Source organism: Carlito syrichta, unplaced genomic scaffold, assembly GCF_000164805.1.
Source record: "Carlito syrichta isolate Samal-C Ts95f unplaced genomic scaffold, Tarsius_syrichta-2.0.1 Scaffold309265, whole genome shotgun sequence".
Classification (NCBI taxonomy): Eukaryota; Metazoa; Chordata; class Mammalia; order Primates; family Tarsiidae; genus Carlito; species Carlito syrichta.
The window spans coordinates 176,079-196,285 of NW_007253361.1; the positions used below are offsets into that span (position 1 = coordinate 176,079).

General features: G+C 34.4%; 2 protein-coding genes across 2 annotated transcripts; one reads left to right on the forward strand and one right to left on the reverse strand.

Annotated features, from left to right (window-relative positions):
- The first annotated feature begins 6,183 nt into the window (after window positions 1–6,183).
- LOC103269445 (olfactory receptor 4K14) lies at window positions 6,184–7,119 on the forward strand. The gene has a single exon (XM_008067026.2). The coding sequence runs from the start codon at window positions 6,184–6,186 to the stop codon at window positions 7,117–7,119; it is 936 nt and encodes a 311-aa protein (XP_008065217.1).
- An 11,717-nt stretch (window positions 7,120–18,836) lies between these two features.
- Window positions 18,837–19,909, reverse strand: LOC103269446 (olfactory receptor 4Q2). Its single transcript, XM_008067027.2, has one exon. It carries the CDS (start codon window positions 19,845–19,847, stop codon window positions 18,924–18,926), a length of 924 nt encoding a protein of 307 aa, XP_008065218.1. The 5' UTR covers window positions 19,848–19,909; the 3' UTR covers window positions 18,837–18,923.
- Window positions 19,910–20,207: the final 298 nt, after the last annotated feature.

Sequence of the window (20,207 nt, forward strand, 5' to 3'; positions counted from 1 at the left end):
GTCATCAATACAGTATACAAGTTTGCTATTTGGTGAGATATCCAGATGATCAAAATCTCGTCAGATACTATTAAGACAAGAGAATCAATATTGGATAAAACCATGGTGTAAATTGCTGTCATTTTCAAGTAACTGCCAACTACTTCAGATTTTCTTGATAAGAATTGAGAAAAACACATTTGTCAGATTAATGACTATGTAATTATCAGAGTCTATATCAGTGAATCCTAGTAAAGTTACCATATTCAGCTCAGTTGCTGCAACTGGAACTACCAGTTGGCTATGTTTACCTTACTCCACTGAATTTTGTCATAATTTTTCTTTTTCTTTCTCTCTTCCCTCCCTCCCTCCATCCTTTCCTTCCCTCCCTTCCTTCATTTCCCCTTCTTTCCCTCCTGCACTCCTTCCTTCCCTTTCTCCCCTCTCTGCAAGTCAAGGTCTCTGTTTGTTGCTACAGTCTTGTTGCACACTGTCAAAATTATGAAGGTTGACCCTGATGGTTAAACACAGTCACCCAGCTTTTTATATTACAGACTCCTATTGTTGTGATTAATAATTAGTCATTTTAAAAAGCTTTAGTGAAAGAAATAGCCCCTGGACCTTCCCTCGTAGCATTGTTAGTTGGAAGGTTCATGGGTTTTATAAACTAAATCCCTTTTATTGTACCTAGATTTCTTAGACTTTTGAGCCCTTCATTTAAAATCTGCTAAAGCAGTTCCAGCATTTATATCTCATTTACTCTGGGATGTCATTTTCTAGGTTTCAAGAGTATAAAATTTCAATTCACTGGAAAGTGCTTTTATATCAACAAACTCTCCCTTATCTATCCTTGTATCCTGCCCCATGCATTGTTCAGAACTTCAACATTCATTCCTAAGCACATTTTCTTAATTTCTATCCATATATATTAGCCAGTTCATGAAGCTAATTTGATGATGTTTCCCTTTTATCTTAGAGTAGATTCAATATTTCCCCACTCTAACATTGTGACTCCACTCTAACATTGTGACTACACTCTCATTATCTGTCTAGAATTCATAAGAAGAGATGGGACAGATCTTAAGATGAACATGTATTATTTTGCAAGGCATTCATTTCACTAGAGGCCTTTGTGTGGGTGAGGGTGCTATATTCCAGCAAGAAAGAGGAAGCCAATTCTGCTGGCCCAAAAGTTTCAAAGTAAGATATTCTCACATCAGATATCAGATCTGAACTTTTTTTCTTACTAGAGCCCTTGCTTAAGCATAAAAGAATCTCCAGAGTTGTGAGTTTGAACTTACCTGTAACTACACTACTCTTACAATTGGTATTTGTCCTGATTTTCGGCACAGTCTTACCATATGACATGTGAGATCTCTTCATACACTGTCACAGGGCACTTTGATGTCAGTTAAAAATAACTAGCCAACTCCCTATCCTTATAAAGAACCATGGTTTCACATATCTCAAATTCCAGATCTTTAGTTCAACTTACATAATCACAGATGAGATTCTTGGTAATTGTGATATTACAGTATTCCAGAGACTATCATGATCTCACTTATTACCAGCAATAGGGCCTGTTTTATTGGACCTGTGAGTGATTCAATTTCAAAATTCCATTTTGAGCGCCTCTTCCACAGGTCCTCATCTAGTATTAAGTATACTAGTTAATAGAATATGCAGTAAAAGTAGCTTTACTGGGTGAAAGGATCCTAGGAAAACCTGGTAGTCTGAACTGATGGCATATGGTGTGAGGGCAATCTGCTGAAGATATTTCCTTTTTGCTTGAGAAAACCGGTCCTTTTGTTTTATGTATGCCTTCAACTAATGGGATATTGTCCACCCATATTATGGAGAGCAGTTCACATGACTCAAGATTCACCATTTTAATTGTTGATGGGATCCCAAATATTATCCATGTTGACACATAAAATTAACTGTCACATTTAGTAAATCTCTCCCTGCCTCCAAATTAAGTATTTACTTCAGTTAATTATCAAAAACTTCCTTATAATTCTTTATTTTATATATTCACCTAATGATTGCATCTGTATTCACATAAAACTGCATCTCAGAAACAAATACCACTTAACTTGGTAGCCTCCTTCTGCAAACTATTTTAGTAATTATTATCTGTGTTTTAAATAAAGAAATAGAATTTAGACTTTGTGACTCATTCTAAGTGAAACATAATTGTCTGATGCCAGCACAGAACCTGACACTTTTTACTACACTCAAATGCTGTCATGGTGATGAAATTCCAAATTTGGTTGCAATTGTACATCTAATATGGAAGTGAATGCCATGTGAATAGTGGCAAATGTGGTGATTATTTATCATAGTGTTCTGAGATATTTGTCATGAAACCATTAGCAGAAGCCTGCATTAACTTGTAATGAATTGGGGCAGTAGGGAGGCTATCTATGATAAATGATGTACAAAGTAACTTAGACACCAGGAGATTTCAACATCCCTGACTATACAACTATAGAGAAGGTCAACATTTTGTCACATACATTCGATGCCTCTCTAGTAGGTATAAGTCTTCTCCAAAGTGCTATGCTTGAAAAAATTACATAAAATAATGTGCATAGTTGACAAATTTTCAATATATTTTAGAATGCAATTTGTTAATTTGATTATAAGAAAAACACATTTTATACTCTATTAACTGAATAATGGTATATATTATTCTGCTTGAATTATTAAAATAATTGCAGCAGCTATGTTTATATAATCTGGCAGATCTTTACATTTTTTCATTTTTGTCACCTGGATACATAAACATGATTCATTATTGCAAATTTATACCATCAGATGGTTTATTCCCCAGCCTCCATTGTGATAGTTGTTCATGAATGGACCATCATTAAGGGATTTCTAATTCTCGATGGGAGACAGGATATAGGTATTCATATCTTAACTCCAAGGAAGGCTCAAATCTAAAGTACTCTAAGCTCTTAAAATAATGCTTTTCCTGAATTATTTTTAGAGAGGCAGTAAAATGATAATTAATCATCTCTGGAATAGATTTGTGTGTTTTCAAAAGTTCCATCAAATGTAGTAGATGTGAAATATTAATTAGGTGATCTGCAGTGTCAGCACGAGCATCTTAACTCCAGGTTAGTAATGAGCCTTTGATATATATATATGAACATGTACCTTAAAATATAAATAGAACAGAGACCAATGTCTTCTATTATCTTGTACATTAAATCATTGGAGTTCATCATAATAACTTTTCAGTTAAAATTGTTTTGTCATTGTTGGTTGTACTTATATTTTGTTTTTAAAAAAAGCATTAGTTTGTATACAAACCAATCTCATTTTTTCTGATTATAAATTTAACAGGAATTTAACAATTTCCAAAATACTATGAAAATCATAAAGAGTCCTCTGAAAATAGAACTTTTTTGAGTCTATTTTTATTACATTTCTTTTAAAATTTTTTTTTTTTTTTGAGTTGGAGTCTCATATCATCGCCCAGACTAGAGTGCAGTGGCATGTTCCCGGCCACCACAGCCTCGATGATCCTTCCACCTCAGCCTTCCAAGTAGCCGGAACTACAGGTGCACGCTTCCACGCCTGGCTAATTTTTTATTTATTGTAGAGACGAGATCTCGCCAAATTGCCTGGGCAGGTCTCAAACCCGCAGGCTCAGGCAATTCGTTCACCTCAGCCTCCCAAGACGCGGGATTACAGGCTGAGTCACCAAGCCCGGCCTTAATATCTATTTTTAAAAGAGCATACTTTACATACCATAAAGTTCACTTACTTTAAGTATACAATTCAATGGTTTTTAGTATATATGTAGAGTTGTGCAACCATCACCAGTATCTAACTTTATAACAACTATGACTCAATAGCAAGTAAAGAGTTCCTTTATATTTGTTTTCTGAGTTTTCCAATTATTGCAAATTTCCATTCACTTAATCTTTACAAAATATTAAATTAAATGCAATCATATTTTAGATTTTCAAGTGAAATTTTTGATGTACACATCAATAAAAATAATGCCAATAAAAGTACAGCTCTATGACCTGTTATATGAATGGTAGAATGGGTGTCAGGGTAATCTAAACTTATAGAGTTATTGATTTGTGATATGTCTATTGTGACCACCAGGGCTTTATGCTTCAAATTTAAAATCTTAGTCTAAAGGTGGGTGGCATCTAATTGCCAAAAAGTATTGCAATTAAATATTTTAATATAATGCTTTTATAAAGCTTCAAGAGGAACAAAAGGAATTTTGAGTTCTCATTATCTTCACAAAAGCTTGGTTGACATGTATGCTATTTGAGTGGACTAAAACAGATATAATGACCATTGATTTATCTAGATTTTGAAATTCTATCACTATATCAAGTTCACATTATTAGAGAATCTCATCTCTGAAATATGTTACTTTATTTCCCAGTAGAAGCCTTATAAAGCTATTTTTTAATATTATAGTCCTCAATTTTATAAAGGGGAAGCATAAAAAAAGCTCACATGAAGGATACCACACTCAGATGCTGTCTTGGTGGTTTAATTTCAAATTTGATTGTGCTAATATCTATCCATATCTAATATGGAAGTGAAAGTCATGTGAATAGTAGTAAATGTGATGATTATTGAACCAAATGTTCCTAGATATTTGTCATTGGCATGAACCCATTAGCAAAAGCCTACATTAACAGAAAATAATTTGGGGAACATATAACACAATCACATATAACACAATAATGCGACTCTCATAAAATGACTATGCAACATATACATCTTGGGTACATGATTTGGAAGTCATCCTGTATTTACACATGTACCCAATAGGTCTTCATATCTAGATCTTGCTTCTTTTAACTGAAAACAATCTTTCTCCTTTAAGTTTTGTCATTAAGAAACAAAATTTGCTTCAGATCCTGGCTTCAGGAGAGAGATATGTTGGTTGGTGTTTATATACATAGATACAGCCACTCTCAAATATGACTTTGCTAGATTTCATTTTATGCTTTTGTGGGTAAATGAAAAGAGAGGAGGAGGAGGAGAAATTTGATAATGTATATGCAGTTTTCTGTGTTTTATATGGTGACATTGTCTTTTAAATGAAGCTTTAATTGACATTTTTAGGTCCGATGCTTGAAAATAAATTAACGGACAATGATATTGACACAGATGGGGAGAACACTCCTCAAAATATCTTCACATTCTCAATCCTCCTAAGGATTTTTGGTTCACATTTTGCACTTGATTGATTTCATGTTTTTACATGGACAAAGGCCATAGAAAGGAGAAAAAATATTTTGACAACTTTAACCTGTGCTGAAGTCCTCCAGAAAGTCCAACTGCCTCTAAGGAAACACTGAAGTCTGAAAAAGGTGAGTATACATGTTGGTATAGACTTGTATATAATCTTGTATCCTTTAGATGGTCTTTTACAAGTTAAAAATTTAACTGAGACAACAGCTGATCACTTCCACATACCTGACCATTGACAGTCACTCTTCTCTACCTCCTTCCTTCCTTCCTTTTTTCCTTCCTTCCTTCCTTACCTCCTTCCTTCCTTCCTCCCTCCCTCCCTTCCTCCCTCCTTTCTTTCTTTCTTCCTTCCTTGCCTCCCTCCCTCTGCCCTTCTCTCCCTCCCTTCCTCCTTCCTTCCTTCCTTCCTTCTTTCCTTTTCTCCTTTCTTCTTTTCCTTCCTTTCATTCCTTCCTCCCTCCCCCTCTTTCTTTCTTTCTAACTGACAAAAATAATATACATTTATAGTATACTACATGATATTTTGATATATGTATACATTGTGAAATGACTAAATCAAGCTATTTAACACATTCATTACCTCATGTACTTATCATTTTTGTGGTGAAAGCACAAAATCTAGTCTCATACCAGTTTTCAAGTATGCAATGTATTATTATTAGCTATAACCACCATGAAATACAATGCATCTCTTGAATTTGCTTCTCCTGTCTAACTGAAACTTTGTTCTTTGACTAACTTCTCCCCGATACTCTCAGTCCCCAGCCTCTGGTAATCACCATTTTCCTCTAAAAGTTTGACTTTTTTTGGTTGCACGTGTAAGTGAGATCATTCAATATCTGTATTTTTGTGTCTGGCTTATTCCACTTAACATGATGTCCTTCTGGTTTATCCATGTTGTTGCAAATGACAAGACTTTATTTTCCTTATTAAGATTCAGAACAAAATCTGAAACCTGAAACAATGGACCTGCAGAATTATTCCTTGGTGTCAGAATTTGTGTTGCACGGCCTCTGCACTTCACAACAACTCCAAAACTTTTTCTTTATATTTTTCTCTGGGATCTATGTGGCCAGTATGCTGGGCAACCTCCTTGTTGTGGTCACTGTAATTTCTGACCCCCACTTGCTTTCCTCCCCTATGTACTTCCTGCTGGGAAACCTATCATTCCTGGACATGTGGCTGGCCTCATTCGCCACCCCCAAGATGATCAGGGATTTCCTTAGGGATCAAAAACTCATCTCATTTGGAGGATGTATGGCTCAGATATTCTTTTTGCACTTTACTGGTGGGGCTGAGATGGTGCTGCTGGTTTCCATGGCCTATGACAGGTATGTGGCCATATGCAAACCTTTGCATTACATGACTATGATGAGTCGGCAGACTTGTATCAAGCTGGTGTTGGTTTCGTGGGTTATTGGATTTGTGCACTCAATTAGTCAAGTGGCTTTTACTGTGAATTTACCTTACTGTGGCCCCAATGAAGTAGACAGCTTCTTCTGTGACCTCCCTCTGGTGATCAAACTTGCCTGCATGGACACCTACATCTTAGGTATACTTATGATCTCAGACAGTGGGCTGCTTTCCATGAGCTGTTTTCTGCTCCTCATGATCTCCTACATTGTTATCCTCCTCACTGTACGACAGCGGCATGCTGCTGGTGGAGCATCCAAAGCACTCTCTACATGCTCAGCACATATCATGGTAGTCACACTGTTCTTCGGGCCTTGCATTTTCATTTATGTGTGGCCCTTCAGTAGATTCTCTGTGGACAAGCTCCTGTCTGTGTTTTATACCATTTTTACTCCACTCTTGAACCCCCTTATCTACACTTTGAGAAATAAGGAGATGAAAGCATCTATGAAGAAACTACGAAAACGGCAAGTGACTTTTCACTGAATTCCAGCTTTCTATAGTGCTACATGTTCCCATCATTCTGAGAATATTATTTGTTCAATGTGATTCTGCCCAAAGATTTCCTTCAGGCATTGTATTTGTAATGTGTTGTATTACAAAAAAGTGGCTGATTTCAACAAAAATTATATATATAATTTTATTTTATATTTGCAACAATATGTATTATATGCAATCTATATCATTTTCTCATATGTGTACAAAATGGACTCTGGAATTTTTTCTTTTTTTAAACAAGATTTATTTTACTAGTTTATTTTGCCTAAAAATTTGGTATAAAAATAAATGTTCGTTTTCTAATCGTAGTTCAACACTTCAAATATGAGATATTTGTCTCAGGAAGGACAGCCTAGGATTAAATAATACCCTGTGAATATTTAGCCTAATCCCCAGAAGCTAAAGAGGAAAAAAAATAAAGCATCAATTTAACATATTATTAATTTGTAATTATGTTTTTCCTTGTGAGTGGAAAACCCTCTACTTAAAAATGATTACAAAACTGAGGTTCTTTTTAACATGAGGAAATTCATATTTTATGACTATTTCATATATAACATAGTGTTACATTTAATGTGTTGAATAATTAAATTAATAAATATTCACTCAAAGTTAATATAATAAAATAAAAGATTAACTGCAGCAAGAAGATATAACAATGATAAACATTAAAGCATTTAATAAGGAAAACTAACATAATTGAAAGAAGAGATAGACAATCCTGCTCTCACAGTTGGAGTCTCAGTATTCTACTTTAACATAGATACAGCAAGCATACTGACAAGTGAGAAAAATGGAGGACTTTAACAACACAATAAACCAACTCAATCTAACATAAGCAGAATATCTACTTAATAAGAACATACATTCTTTTTAAGCACAATTCTTTCTGAATTGATTCTGTCTCTTTGGGAGTCATTTATTAGGAAATGTGTGTTTGAATAGCACAAATTCAGATCTTAGGCTGAGTTTTTAAATGTCCCTGGATCTTAAACAAGAACTAAATTTGAAGTTTACTAGATTTGTGTTCAGAAAATTCAAGCAATTTTCTTCTAGGCTGACTCTGAAACATCAAACCAAAGGAAAGGATTGGATAACGATTGTGTTACTTAAATAAATGAATGAAACTTCCAATAATTTTGGATATTGTCTTCTTCAATCAGGGGAAGCATACTTCTGACTTACTCTATGATCACAATCCTATATATATTTTCATAAAGATAAAATAACATAGAAGAAAATCACTTGTACCTTAAGATAAAATCCCCTTGCCTGCTATTGTGATAATACTGTTTTTATTTTACTTTATAGACTTTGAATGCAGTCAATTTTATAATCAATTACATCATATATTTGTACATTAAAATAACTTAAAGGGAAATCAACATCTGCCTTAGGAGTGATTTTCTTTGTTGTCACTGATGTAATATTGGTTATTAACTTGTTATAGACCTTCCATAGAGCCATTTTTAATCAAGATCATGAAAAATACTACCTTTATATTTATTTAGTCCATTAATAAATGCTTTTTAAGTACCCACTACATTTCCAATTCCAGGCACTAATCTAGCAGTGAAGATAGAGTATTTAAAAACACATATTTTGAGGCTTACAGGTCTTCCAGTTTAGTAAAATAAAAAATATGATGCAAAGTGAGAACTATGAAAAGAATAAACAGTATATGTCATTCTCTGAGAACACATGAAAGGAAACTCTAACTTAGGCCTGATTGTTAAAAAAAGACTTTCCTTATTCTTTCCACTGTTCTCATAAATAATTGTCTCACTAAATAAGCTGTAGTTACATATTAAATTATATGTTATATGATATAGTATTATGTTTTACACAATACACACATCTATATAGAATATATGGTATATATATTATATGTACATATAATATATGTATATACACACACAGTGTGTGTGTAGCATAAGACCAGTCATATAATAAATGCCCATATATATGCCAGAATATATAAGGTGTTTCTGATTTAGTACTATGCATTGGCTCATGCTCCATTCCTAATATCTGCTCAGTCTATCTTTGGTCAGATCCTTGTAGATAGACAGTCCAGGTGCAGAAATTCTTGGGGTTAAATTAATTGTCTGGACTCAATATAAACATGGTTGTTTGAGGACTGTTTTGATGAGATAAGCCACCAGCAACGATGTGATTTTACAGAGAACTTTTCACCGTCAGTTCATAGAAAACCACGTATTCCACATCAGAGGCACCTCCTTGAATTTTAAGGAAACATTTATAAAACTGATTTTCAATGGGGTAAGTTAAATACATAAAACAGTTAATGCCTTAAGAATGCAAATAATATGGTTCAATAATTAAGCTGCTATATTTGAATTTTAGAAACCAATCCCAGAAAATTTATTTTTACTGGAAGTTTTCTCAGATTATTCTTATTCACTATTATTACTGAGAACCACTGATTAATTGCTGATTTTATCTCTCTGCAGGAGTAACTGCTATTAAGAAATGGTTGGGAGTGTTTTCTCATGGAAGAAGTCTTTATTAATGGGCCAGGATTAATCTAGGAAATATGTTACTTGGCCCTACTAATTTAAAAATTGCAACCTCCTAGAATACATTGTTTGTGGTTAGAAGACCAGGTCAGTTAGAAGTTTCTGTGAAGTCTAAGGAATCTTAAATTTCCCTCCTTATCTCTGAAGTCACATCGAGACTTTTCAGATCAAGACATTTTGAAAATTAAAGATTTTAAAACAGTTCTTCATGCAGTTTTTCCCGCTCATATGTGCTGTCCTGTCAAGGCGCAGCCTTGGTCTCACCAGATTCTTAGCTCCATTTTCTAAATTTTGGGAGTTCATAAGCTTCTGCCTGAAATTCCCTTCTCTGTGCTATAGCCTGGAAACTCTCAAAACAAAAGACTGGCCAGTTGTTAGGCTCACTTCATTTCCTACCTCTCAGAATAATTGTTGTCCTACATTGCCTGATGCTGTGGTTTTTATGTCATTTCACATGAAAGAGTAGGTTCAGTGTCTCTTATTCCATTTTAGGCAGAAGAAGTTATGGTCTGTGTGATGGATATAACATTTTCTTTTCTGAGTGTAAGTTTTGATATGAAGAAACAAGATTATAGTGATGCTAGTAGAGGTTTGAGTGAAAATAAAAGATTCATCATAAAAGGGTTGAAAGAAGAACATGAAAATTCAAAGTTAGCCTAATGAATTTCACAATTTTGCTGAATGACAAGTTGAAATCATTGACTCTGGGCAGTAAAGAATAGTTTCACTGCTAAATCCCAAGACATGTAAGCAGAATAATAATCACTCTACATCTTATAAATGATTTTTTCTGCATGCATTAAGATGATAATGTATTTTTTTAAATTTATTAACATGGTATTTTCTGAAATTAAGCCTTCCTCTGATAAATCATTCTAAAATCAATTTCATTTGGTCAAGAAATATTTTAATATAATATTGGCTTGATTTTGTAAAAAATATTACTTTTGTATCTTCATTAGTGAGATTGTCTTATCATTTTATTATATTATTCTGGTTATCTTTTGATATAAAGCTTTCTTAGCTCTATATAATAAATTTAAGACTCTTTTTTCTTTTATTCTGTCACACTTTTATATAGGGGAAGAAATTTATTTTCAGAAAATTTGGCATGATTGCTTACAAACTTTTATTTTTTATTTTTATTTTTTGAGTTGTAATCTCACTCTGTCGCCCAGAACGGAGTGCAGTGGCCGCTCCCGGCCACCTTAGCCTCGACCTGCTGGGCTCCGGCGATCCTTCCGCCTCAGCCTTCTGAGTAGCCGGAATTACAGGCATGCGCCGCCACACCCGGCTGATTTTTTTTTATTTATTGTAGTGATAAGGTCTCACCAGTTGCCCAGGTGGGTCTCGAACCCCCGGACTCAGGCAATCCACTCACCTCAGCCTCCCAAAGCGCGGGATTACAGGCTGAGCCACCTAGCCCGGCTGTTTACAAACTTTTAAAACCTGGTGGATCCTTCCGCCTCAATCTTCTGAGTACAGGCGCGCACTACCGCGCCTGGCTGATTTTTGATTTATTGTAGAGATGAGGTCTCGTTGCCGCACTCCAGTCTGGGCGACGGAGTGAAACTCCAACTCAAAAACAACAACAACAACAAAAAAAACCTGGTAGATTTTGGCAGAGATTAAGTGAGAGAAAGTATTGCTACAAAAATAAAATTTGTCTTGCCTTATTTTTTTTTCAACCTTGCCAAAGCTTATTATTCAAATACATAATATTTTATTATTTCTACCATTTACATGTAAAAATTTTAACTGAAGAATCACATATGTTTGAAGTACACAATTAATTACCTAACTCAATACAATTTTACAAAGTAAACACACCCTTACAACTAGCATTCAGATTGAGATACATTACCAGTATATCAGAAGTTCCTTCACTCCCCCTTTAATATCTGCCCCCTAAGGGTAACCACTATCATGACTTTTAATGCATACATTATTCTTTCTTTTTTTGAACATATTTAAATGAAATGTGTATGTGTTTTTGTGCCATAACCATCCGTACATGACAATTTTGTCTCTTTGTTTCCAGCATTTATAGCATTTATCTTTTATTTAGCTTGTTTTCTTTTTCTCTTTTTCTTTCTTTCTTTCTTTCTTTCTTTCTTTCTTTCTTTCTTTCTTTCTTTCTTTCTTTCTTTCTTTCTTTCTTTCTTTTCTTTCTTTTCTTTCTTTCTTTCTTCCTCTTTCTTTCTTTCTTCCTCTTTCTCTTCTTCTTCTTCTTCTTCTTCCTCCTCCTCCTCCTTCTCCTCCTCCTCTTCCTTCTTCCTTCTCCTCCTCTTCCTCCTCTTCTTTTATTTTTATTTTTTTGCCTTGTTGCTTGGATAGGAAATCTAGCAAAATGTTGAATTGAATAGAAATGACAACAGTAGAATTCTTGGCTCAGTCTCATCTCATGGGAAAAGTTCTTAAAAACTCACATGAAGTATGATGCTTGCAATAGATCTTTGTTGCTACCTTTTATAAAATCAGAAAATTTCTGTCTATTCTTGGTTTGCTAGAGTGCTGTATCATTTTATCCGATGATAAATTTCATCCGATAAATATTTTGCATTTATTGAATTGAAAAAATAACTGCGTTTATATAGTTTTGATTTATTCTTTTTATGCTAACTCCATGTCTCATGGTTTTAGTGCTTTTCTTTCATTGCATTTCAATTTTCATTTCCCCAAATACGGAGATATAGTTTACCTTTAAAAGCTTTTTATTTTAAAATATGGGGGGGGACACTCTTGGCAGGGGATCTTCTTATACAGGTTTCCCCCACAAGGCAAGTGTTCTAGGAACCTATCTGCATCAGTGTACCAGTTAGTGTTGTTGTGAGAGACGATTTGCGGAATAAATGCCTTGAGTGTGGCAAACAGGTGACTGGTTTTTCTACCATGACAGCACACCTGCCCACACCATACTGAATGTTTGCTTTAATTGTCAAAAGCAATTTAGATAATTCAAGAGAAAAAGTAAATTGTATGCATACAGTTTTATTCTTTCTATTGTTATTCCTTTCTGCCTAATATTCCAAGATTCTTCCTTTTTTTTAAAATGGTTATTGTTTTATCATTAAGTATACTGATTTTTCTGTCTGTCCTCTTCAGTATGCTTTTGATTTCACCCATTAAGTTTCCTTTCTCTCTCTCTCTCTCTCTCTCCCCTTTCTTTTTTTCAGAAGTGGTATTCTTTAATTCTAAACTTCCACTTTCAATTGTTTCTTTTTTATGTCTTCTATTTCTTTGCTGAGACTTTCCATTTCACATGTTTTCAAGCATGCTTATAACTTCTCATTGAAGCATGTTTACAATAACTGCTTTAAAATCCTTGTCAGATAATTTTAATATGCTTCTTCTTATAATTGGCATCTGTTCACTGGTTTTCCACTCAAGTTCAGATTTTTCTTGTTCTTTGTATGATGAGAGTTGTTTTTTTTTTTTTTTGAGTTGGAGTCTCACTCTGTCGCCCAGACTGGAGTGCAGTGACCACTCCTGGCCACTGCAGCCTCGACCTGCTGGGCTTCGGTGATCCTTCCACCTCAGCCTTCCGAGTAGCCGGAATTACAGGCATGCGGAGAGTTTTTTTAAATTGGATCCTAGACATTTCAATGTAATGTTTTGAGACTCTGATGTTATTTAAATCATTTGTTTCAACAGGTCTCATCTGATACTGTATCATCTGCCAGATGGTGGTAGATATACAGATTCTCCTGTTGGCCTCTTTTGATTCTTTAGAGAAGGTTCATCTGGGTGCTTTCATTACAGCTGGTTAGGGGTGGGAGTCCAAGCTCCTCATTAAGTCTCCGCTGATTTCACTGTAGCAGAAGGTCATCTCCTTATTGCTCCCTACATAACCCTTACTGACACTATGGCAAAGGAGAATTCTTACTGCTGAAAGATGTTGAAGGCCTGGCTACCAACTCAGGCATCTTTGACACCACCTTGGTAAGGAGGAAGAAACATATTTCATTTGGATTTAGTGGAGTTACAGGCTTTTTACATGATTTTTAATGACACCATAGGGAGAGGGTTATTATTACTTGAAATGTTAACTGCAAGTTGCAGTTTATTTGTGGTGCTTTGTTGATGGAAGACAGTTACTATTTACAAGTTTTCTATCTTGCCTGGTTTCTCCTTTTATTTTTCTTTGGCTAAAGAGAGCTGGCTTTTCTGGAAGCTATTTCTGACTGTACCTGTTGATGTTTCTGGGTTACTGTCTGTGCCAACATCCAATTGGACATATTTGAGATAAAAAGAAAATAAATATAAAAGGCAAAAAAGGAAAATTACCATCATGCCATTCCTTGGTTCTAGAAGTCTCTAACTGGTCTGCTTCTTTCTATTTTTCAGAAGTCTTTTTTTTTAATGTTTGCATTATATATAATGTCCAGGGTTTTTAGCTGACATAGGAGCAGGAATGCAGAAAGTACATCTATTCTATCTTGTCTCAGAACTGATTATCTACAATTGATTTTTAGAATATTGACTTTTTGTACAGTCATAATGCTAAATTCATTTGTTAATGACCTTTTGTACATTCATTTAAATTATCCATATATACACATTGTGTCATTTGTGAATAATGAGTATTTCATTAATTTCTTTCCAATCCTTATACCATTACATATTTTTTCTTGTCTCATACTATTTGAGCATTCAAAACAATGTTGAATTACAATGGTAATATCAGACAGTCTTGTTTGTTTCTTGGTCTCAAGGTGAAAGTTTTTAATATTCCAACAGTGAGCATAATACTTGTTTAAGATTTTTGATTTTTTTGTTGACCAATTATATTACATTCTTTATTTAGTTTTATAGTATATCCAAATAAATAGAGAAACTTGTATCTGTCATTGTATATGTGGAAACCAACTGGTACCCAAGGTGATACCAACAATCTTGGCAGTTCTAATATTGTATAGCCATAGTACTGAGCAATTTCTAGTTCCTTTCCCTCTCAATGAAAACTGCACTTTCCCCAAAGAGGTATATTTAGCAGCATTCTCATACTCTTCTTGAGCCTGCTCCTTCATGGCCTCACACTCTGGCCTCTGCTCTTCTGTAATGGATGTTGACATTACTGGTTCAGGAACATTGGTTTTCCTCCATGGAATTGGTTGATGGCTGAAGTCTTGGAGTGGATATTGGTTTTGAGGCTTCAGTGGTGACTGGAGCCTGGTCTCACAGGGGAAACAGGCTTATTGTGGAGAGAACTGTAAGATGATGTTTTGTAGGGTGCAGGTCTAAAAGCAGCAGACCAAGGGTTAGTAGACTGGGCAAAATCTTTGAAACTTGGTCAGGTTGCATTGGTTGAAATAGGCTGAGCTGGTCTGGGTGGACCAATCAAATATTTGTTAGTAGGAGTTGGTCGGGATTGATTGATTACAAGAGGTTAAACTAAGTAGAACCAGGCCTAACAGAGTAAGGCACAGCAGGCCTATGTAAGGCCAGAGACCGTGGCCCTTGAGAAGCAGATTGAGTTTGAGGTTTTTCTGGCATTAGAAAGGGCAAAGGCACTACCTTCACCTTAAGATTTTTTTATAGATACTTTTTATCAGGTTAAGTATTCCCTAGTATAAGATTCCTTGGTACTGGTGGTTTTCAAAGCTGATATATTCTTAAATAGATTGATATTAAATTTTATCAAATGTTTGCCTGCATCTATCAATATGTAAGCATAGTTAACTACATTGGTTGATTTTTGAATTTCAACTGACCTTACAAGCCTGGAATAATACAAGTTATTCAAGTTGTATTGTCTTTTTATATATCAATAGGTCCCATTTCCTAATTTTTTAAGGATTACTACATTTTTGCTCATAGGTAAAATTAATCTATAATTATTTTTCCATTCTTATGACATCTTTGTGAGATTTTGAAATTAACAGCATGATGGGGGCAAAAAGAAATAAAAATTATTTGCCATTTTTTACTCATAGGAAGAGTTTGTACAAAACTGGTGCTATTTTTCTTATATATTTCAAGAATTAACTAATGTAAATTTTCTTTAAGGAAGGATCTTAAGAATAAATTTAACCTATTTAATAATTCCCAGCCAACACAGATTTTTAAAACCTTCTGCTGACTGCCTTGAGTAATTATATTTTTCAAAGAAGTTTTTCTTTTTTTAAGATAATTAACTTATTGCTATAATTTGTTTGGTCAGTTCAATATATAAGAAGTTCAAAAATCAGAGTGAGATTCACCACATATCTTTTTCCCGACTCCAACAATAATAGAATCTCCTACTGAGGTCAAGTCATCTTCAGCATGAATTTGTTAGTGACTACAAAAAGTAGAGATGAACTGGTGGCATATACCCCACATTAGTATTGTAGTATAAACAGAAAATAAATATTTGTTAAGTTAATGCAATTTTAGGACTAATTTAGGATTTCATTATAAACTGGCTAATACTGTCAAAAATTGTAAGTCTAAAAAACTGAGCCTTTATGCCTTATTTGAACAGGAAGTTTATATATTTGATTTTAGATTTAGGTTTAGCAATCATTAGATGTGTTGCTATAGATAAATTCCTTAACTTTGTGCCTCAGTATTGTTAATATAAACTGCCTCTTTTTTAAAATAGCATTTAATCTTACATTTTAAATAAAAGTAGTCTTCAAAAAGGATTTTTAAAGTAACTTAAATTGTTGTATAATGAATAATTTCTGAGTTTTTTAATATACAAAGATGCAATCTTTTTAAAAAATTTATTTTCTTGAGAATTTTCAGAGTACTTTATTTATATTTATATTTAGACACCTATTCTAACACATCCTGTATTTATAGTTATGCTTGTTTCTTTACACATTATATTTTATATTTGCTAATAATCAAGATATAAATAATGTATACTATGTATTTCCTAATCATGATTTTTATCTTTACTTTTTATCCCATCCTACTCCAAAATGCTGAATAGTTCTTTAATTCTTAAATATCACTTTTTCCATATATCTGATTAGTGAGAAATGGCTAGCAGCAATAGACAGCTTTGCTATAGTAATCTTTAGTGAAAATCAGCTGGATTATGTCTTTATGATTGATTGTTTCAACTGTATTATGAATCAACTGGATTATGTCTTTATGATTGTTTTAATTACTGTACTACCATCAGAGAGGTAATTGAGGATCAATTACCTCTCTGATGGTAGTACAGTAATTAAATTACTAACTGAATTCAAATATAAACTTCTGATTCTATAGTCCTTTCTACAAGTGCAGTCACACTATTTATTGTTACTTCTATTATGAATTAGACTATTTAATTATATGTTCGATATTAAGAGATCTATCTGACTTATCTGACACTAGTGGTGCAATATCCATAAGTGCCTTGTATCTGTTATTGAGTTTGAGTTTTTTAAGAGTTTATCAATTCTTGCTTCTGTAACATCTCTAAAATATTTTTCATGTCTCAATGAAAAATATACATGTTATCCTACCAAATATGGAAAAAGAAAATAGGTCTAAAATATTTCTTCCATAGCCAATGCCACATTGATCAGAGAAGATGTGGAAGCTTCCTGTATTTATTCAACACACTTTTGAGTTCCTAATTTATTTTATTCTAGGTATTTTAATAAGTTTCAAGGATATAGAGATTATAAAGACAAAACCTCAGTCTTCAATAAATTTACCAAACGTTTTTGGCTTCTGTCTCTGTTACTTAGATTTGTTACTGAAATTGTTGCTATAATCCACTGACTGAAAAGTTGAAAAAATAAAAATATTTCACAGTTCATTTTTATTTTAGAATTATGTTTTATATCTAGTTTTTCTAAACTTGAATGTCAATTTTTAAACGTATTTTATAAAGATTCAAAAAACAGACAGGCTTATGTATTGGTCTTAATATAACTCTAAGGATACAACAAGTGTCCATGAGAGATTATTTGATTATGATGATGACAGTAAAATAAAATAAATTTTCCAATAATTGACAAAGGTGAGAATGTCTTGAACTCATTTCTGTACACTTTCTAATATCCTCTACGAACTGGTGATAAGAGATGAAACTCTTGTTGCATTAAGGTAAATCAGCCAGCTTAAAATTTCACCATTTATACCTTTATGTCATTAAAAAAAATAACTTTAATGAGAAAATGCTTTTTGAACTATGTTATGAAGCAAGCACCAAAGTGGACACATTTATATCTATAGTCTTCTTTCATCTTCAGTCAGCCCTGAGAGGTAGACATCATTTTTTGCATGTTATAGACAGGAAAATTAGGGCTCAGATACTTTAAAAAATGTGTTCAGATTCACATGGCTTGCTTTCAGAAAGGGATATTTTAATCCACACTATTAGGCAATTGTTCTCTTAATTATACTACTAGATGGTAGTGACAAGATGATGTGATGAAGCTGACATATATCTTACTAGTTTATTGCCATACCTTCATATAAATATGTCATTCTGATACATCTAATTTATATTCTTTTTTGTATTTATAAAAAGAAAAAATATATAAATTTTGTATTGAATTGACTGCAAACATCTACAGATACTCCTCAGTATACAATGGGGTTATGTCTGGATAAATCCATTGTAAGTTGGAAATATTGTAAGTCAATGCATTTAATACATCTTAGCTATTTAGTATTATAGCTTAGCCTAGTCTCCCTTAAATGTGCTTAGAACACTTACATTAGCATACAGTTGGGCAAAATCATCTAACAAGTATATTTCAAAATAAAGGGTTGAATATCTCAAATAATTTAATGAACAGCAAGCAAAAAGCAGAATGGTTATATAGATAATCAAATATAGTTTGTGTACCATCTTAAAGTAAAAAAAAAAATTTCATGAATTGAACATCATAAGTCAGGGACCATCTGCAGTTAGAATAATTTACAATTTAAAAGAAAATAAAACCTGCAGCAAAGTGGAGAAGAAGGTGCTGAGAGCTTTGAAAGAGCAGTTTGTTCCAGCTTTTAATGACAAGCTGAATGGAAATAGTGGCTAGAATAAAATTTCATCGGATGAATAGATAAAATGGAAGAACACAATCATAACACAAAAACAGAGAGATTTGAATCAATAAGAAAGCAGATGATAGAACAATTGAATATAAAATAAATTTTCTGTTATGGTACAAAATTTAATGATAAATACAGTAATAGGGTTACTATGATTCAATGAAATAAACAAAATATCTAGGCCACGACCTCCTCATTTATTATTCAACAAGAATTATTTTAACCTCAAATTCTCTGCTCTTGCTTCACTGTCTCATGTCTCCCGCTTTTTTATGTAAGTCCAGTTCTGTCCCAAAGCTTCTGTATGGCTGACTTGACTTCTTTGTTCCGCAGTGTGTAGATGAGGGGGTTGAGCATGGGGGTAATAACATTGTAAAGTACGGAGACCATCTTGTCCACAGAAAAAGTAGAGAAGGGACGAGCATAGATGAAAATACAGGGTCCAAAAAAGAGTGTTACTACCATAAGGTGAGAGGCACATGTGGAGAGCGCCTTTTGCCTTCCCTTCTTGGAGCGAATCTTGAGCAGGATAGTGGTGTAGGAAGAAATCAGCACCACAAAGGAGCTGGTGGAGATCAACCCGCTGTTCGATACCATAAGCAATTCGATGACAAAAGTGTCTGCACAGGCAAGTTTGATGACAGGGGGTACATCACAAAAGAAGTTGTCCACCTGATTTGGCCCACAAAAGGGCAGACGGATAGTGAGAATAGTCTGAACAGTGGAGTGCACAAATCCTCCCATCCAGGAGGCAGCGACCAACACACAGCATAATCCTCGACTCATGACAGTGGTGTAGTGCAGGGGCCGACAGATTGCAACATACCGATCATAGGCCATCACTGTGAGCAGGAACATTTCAGCTGCCCCTACAAAATGCAGGAAGAAAAGCTGCACAATGCATTGGTCATAGGAAATGAGATTTTCATTATCAAGGAAGTTGGCCAGAAGTTTAGGGGTAGTTACTGTTGAATAACATAGGTCTAGAAATGAGAGGTTTCCAAGAAGAAAATACATGGGTGATGAATTCAGGTGGTTGTCAGAGGCTACAGTGACCATGATGAGGACATTACCTACCCAAGTGGACACATAGAAGAAAAGAAATAATACAAATAGCCCTGCCTCAATAGATGAGGTCTGTGAGAAGCCTGCCAGGACAAATTCTCTCACCACTTCTGTTTGGTTTTTATCCATTTGATCTGGTACTACCTAAATAAAAGAAATTAAACAATGTTGCATTAATAACATTAAAAATGAATGAGCGGGGCTCGGTGGCTCAGCCTGTAATCCCATGCCTTTGGGAGGCTGAGGTGAGTGGACTGCCTGAGCCCGCGGGTTTGAGACCCGCCTGGGCAGCGAGACCTCATCTCTACAATAAATCAAAAAATCAGCCGGGTGTGGTAGCACGTGCCTGTAATTCCGGCTACTTGGAGGCAGAAGGATCGCCAGAGCCCAGCAGGTCGAGGCTGCGGTGGCCGGGAGCGACCACTGCACTCCAGTCTGGGTGACAGAGTGAGACTCCAACTCAAAAAAAAAAAAAAAAAGAATGAGATA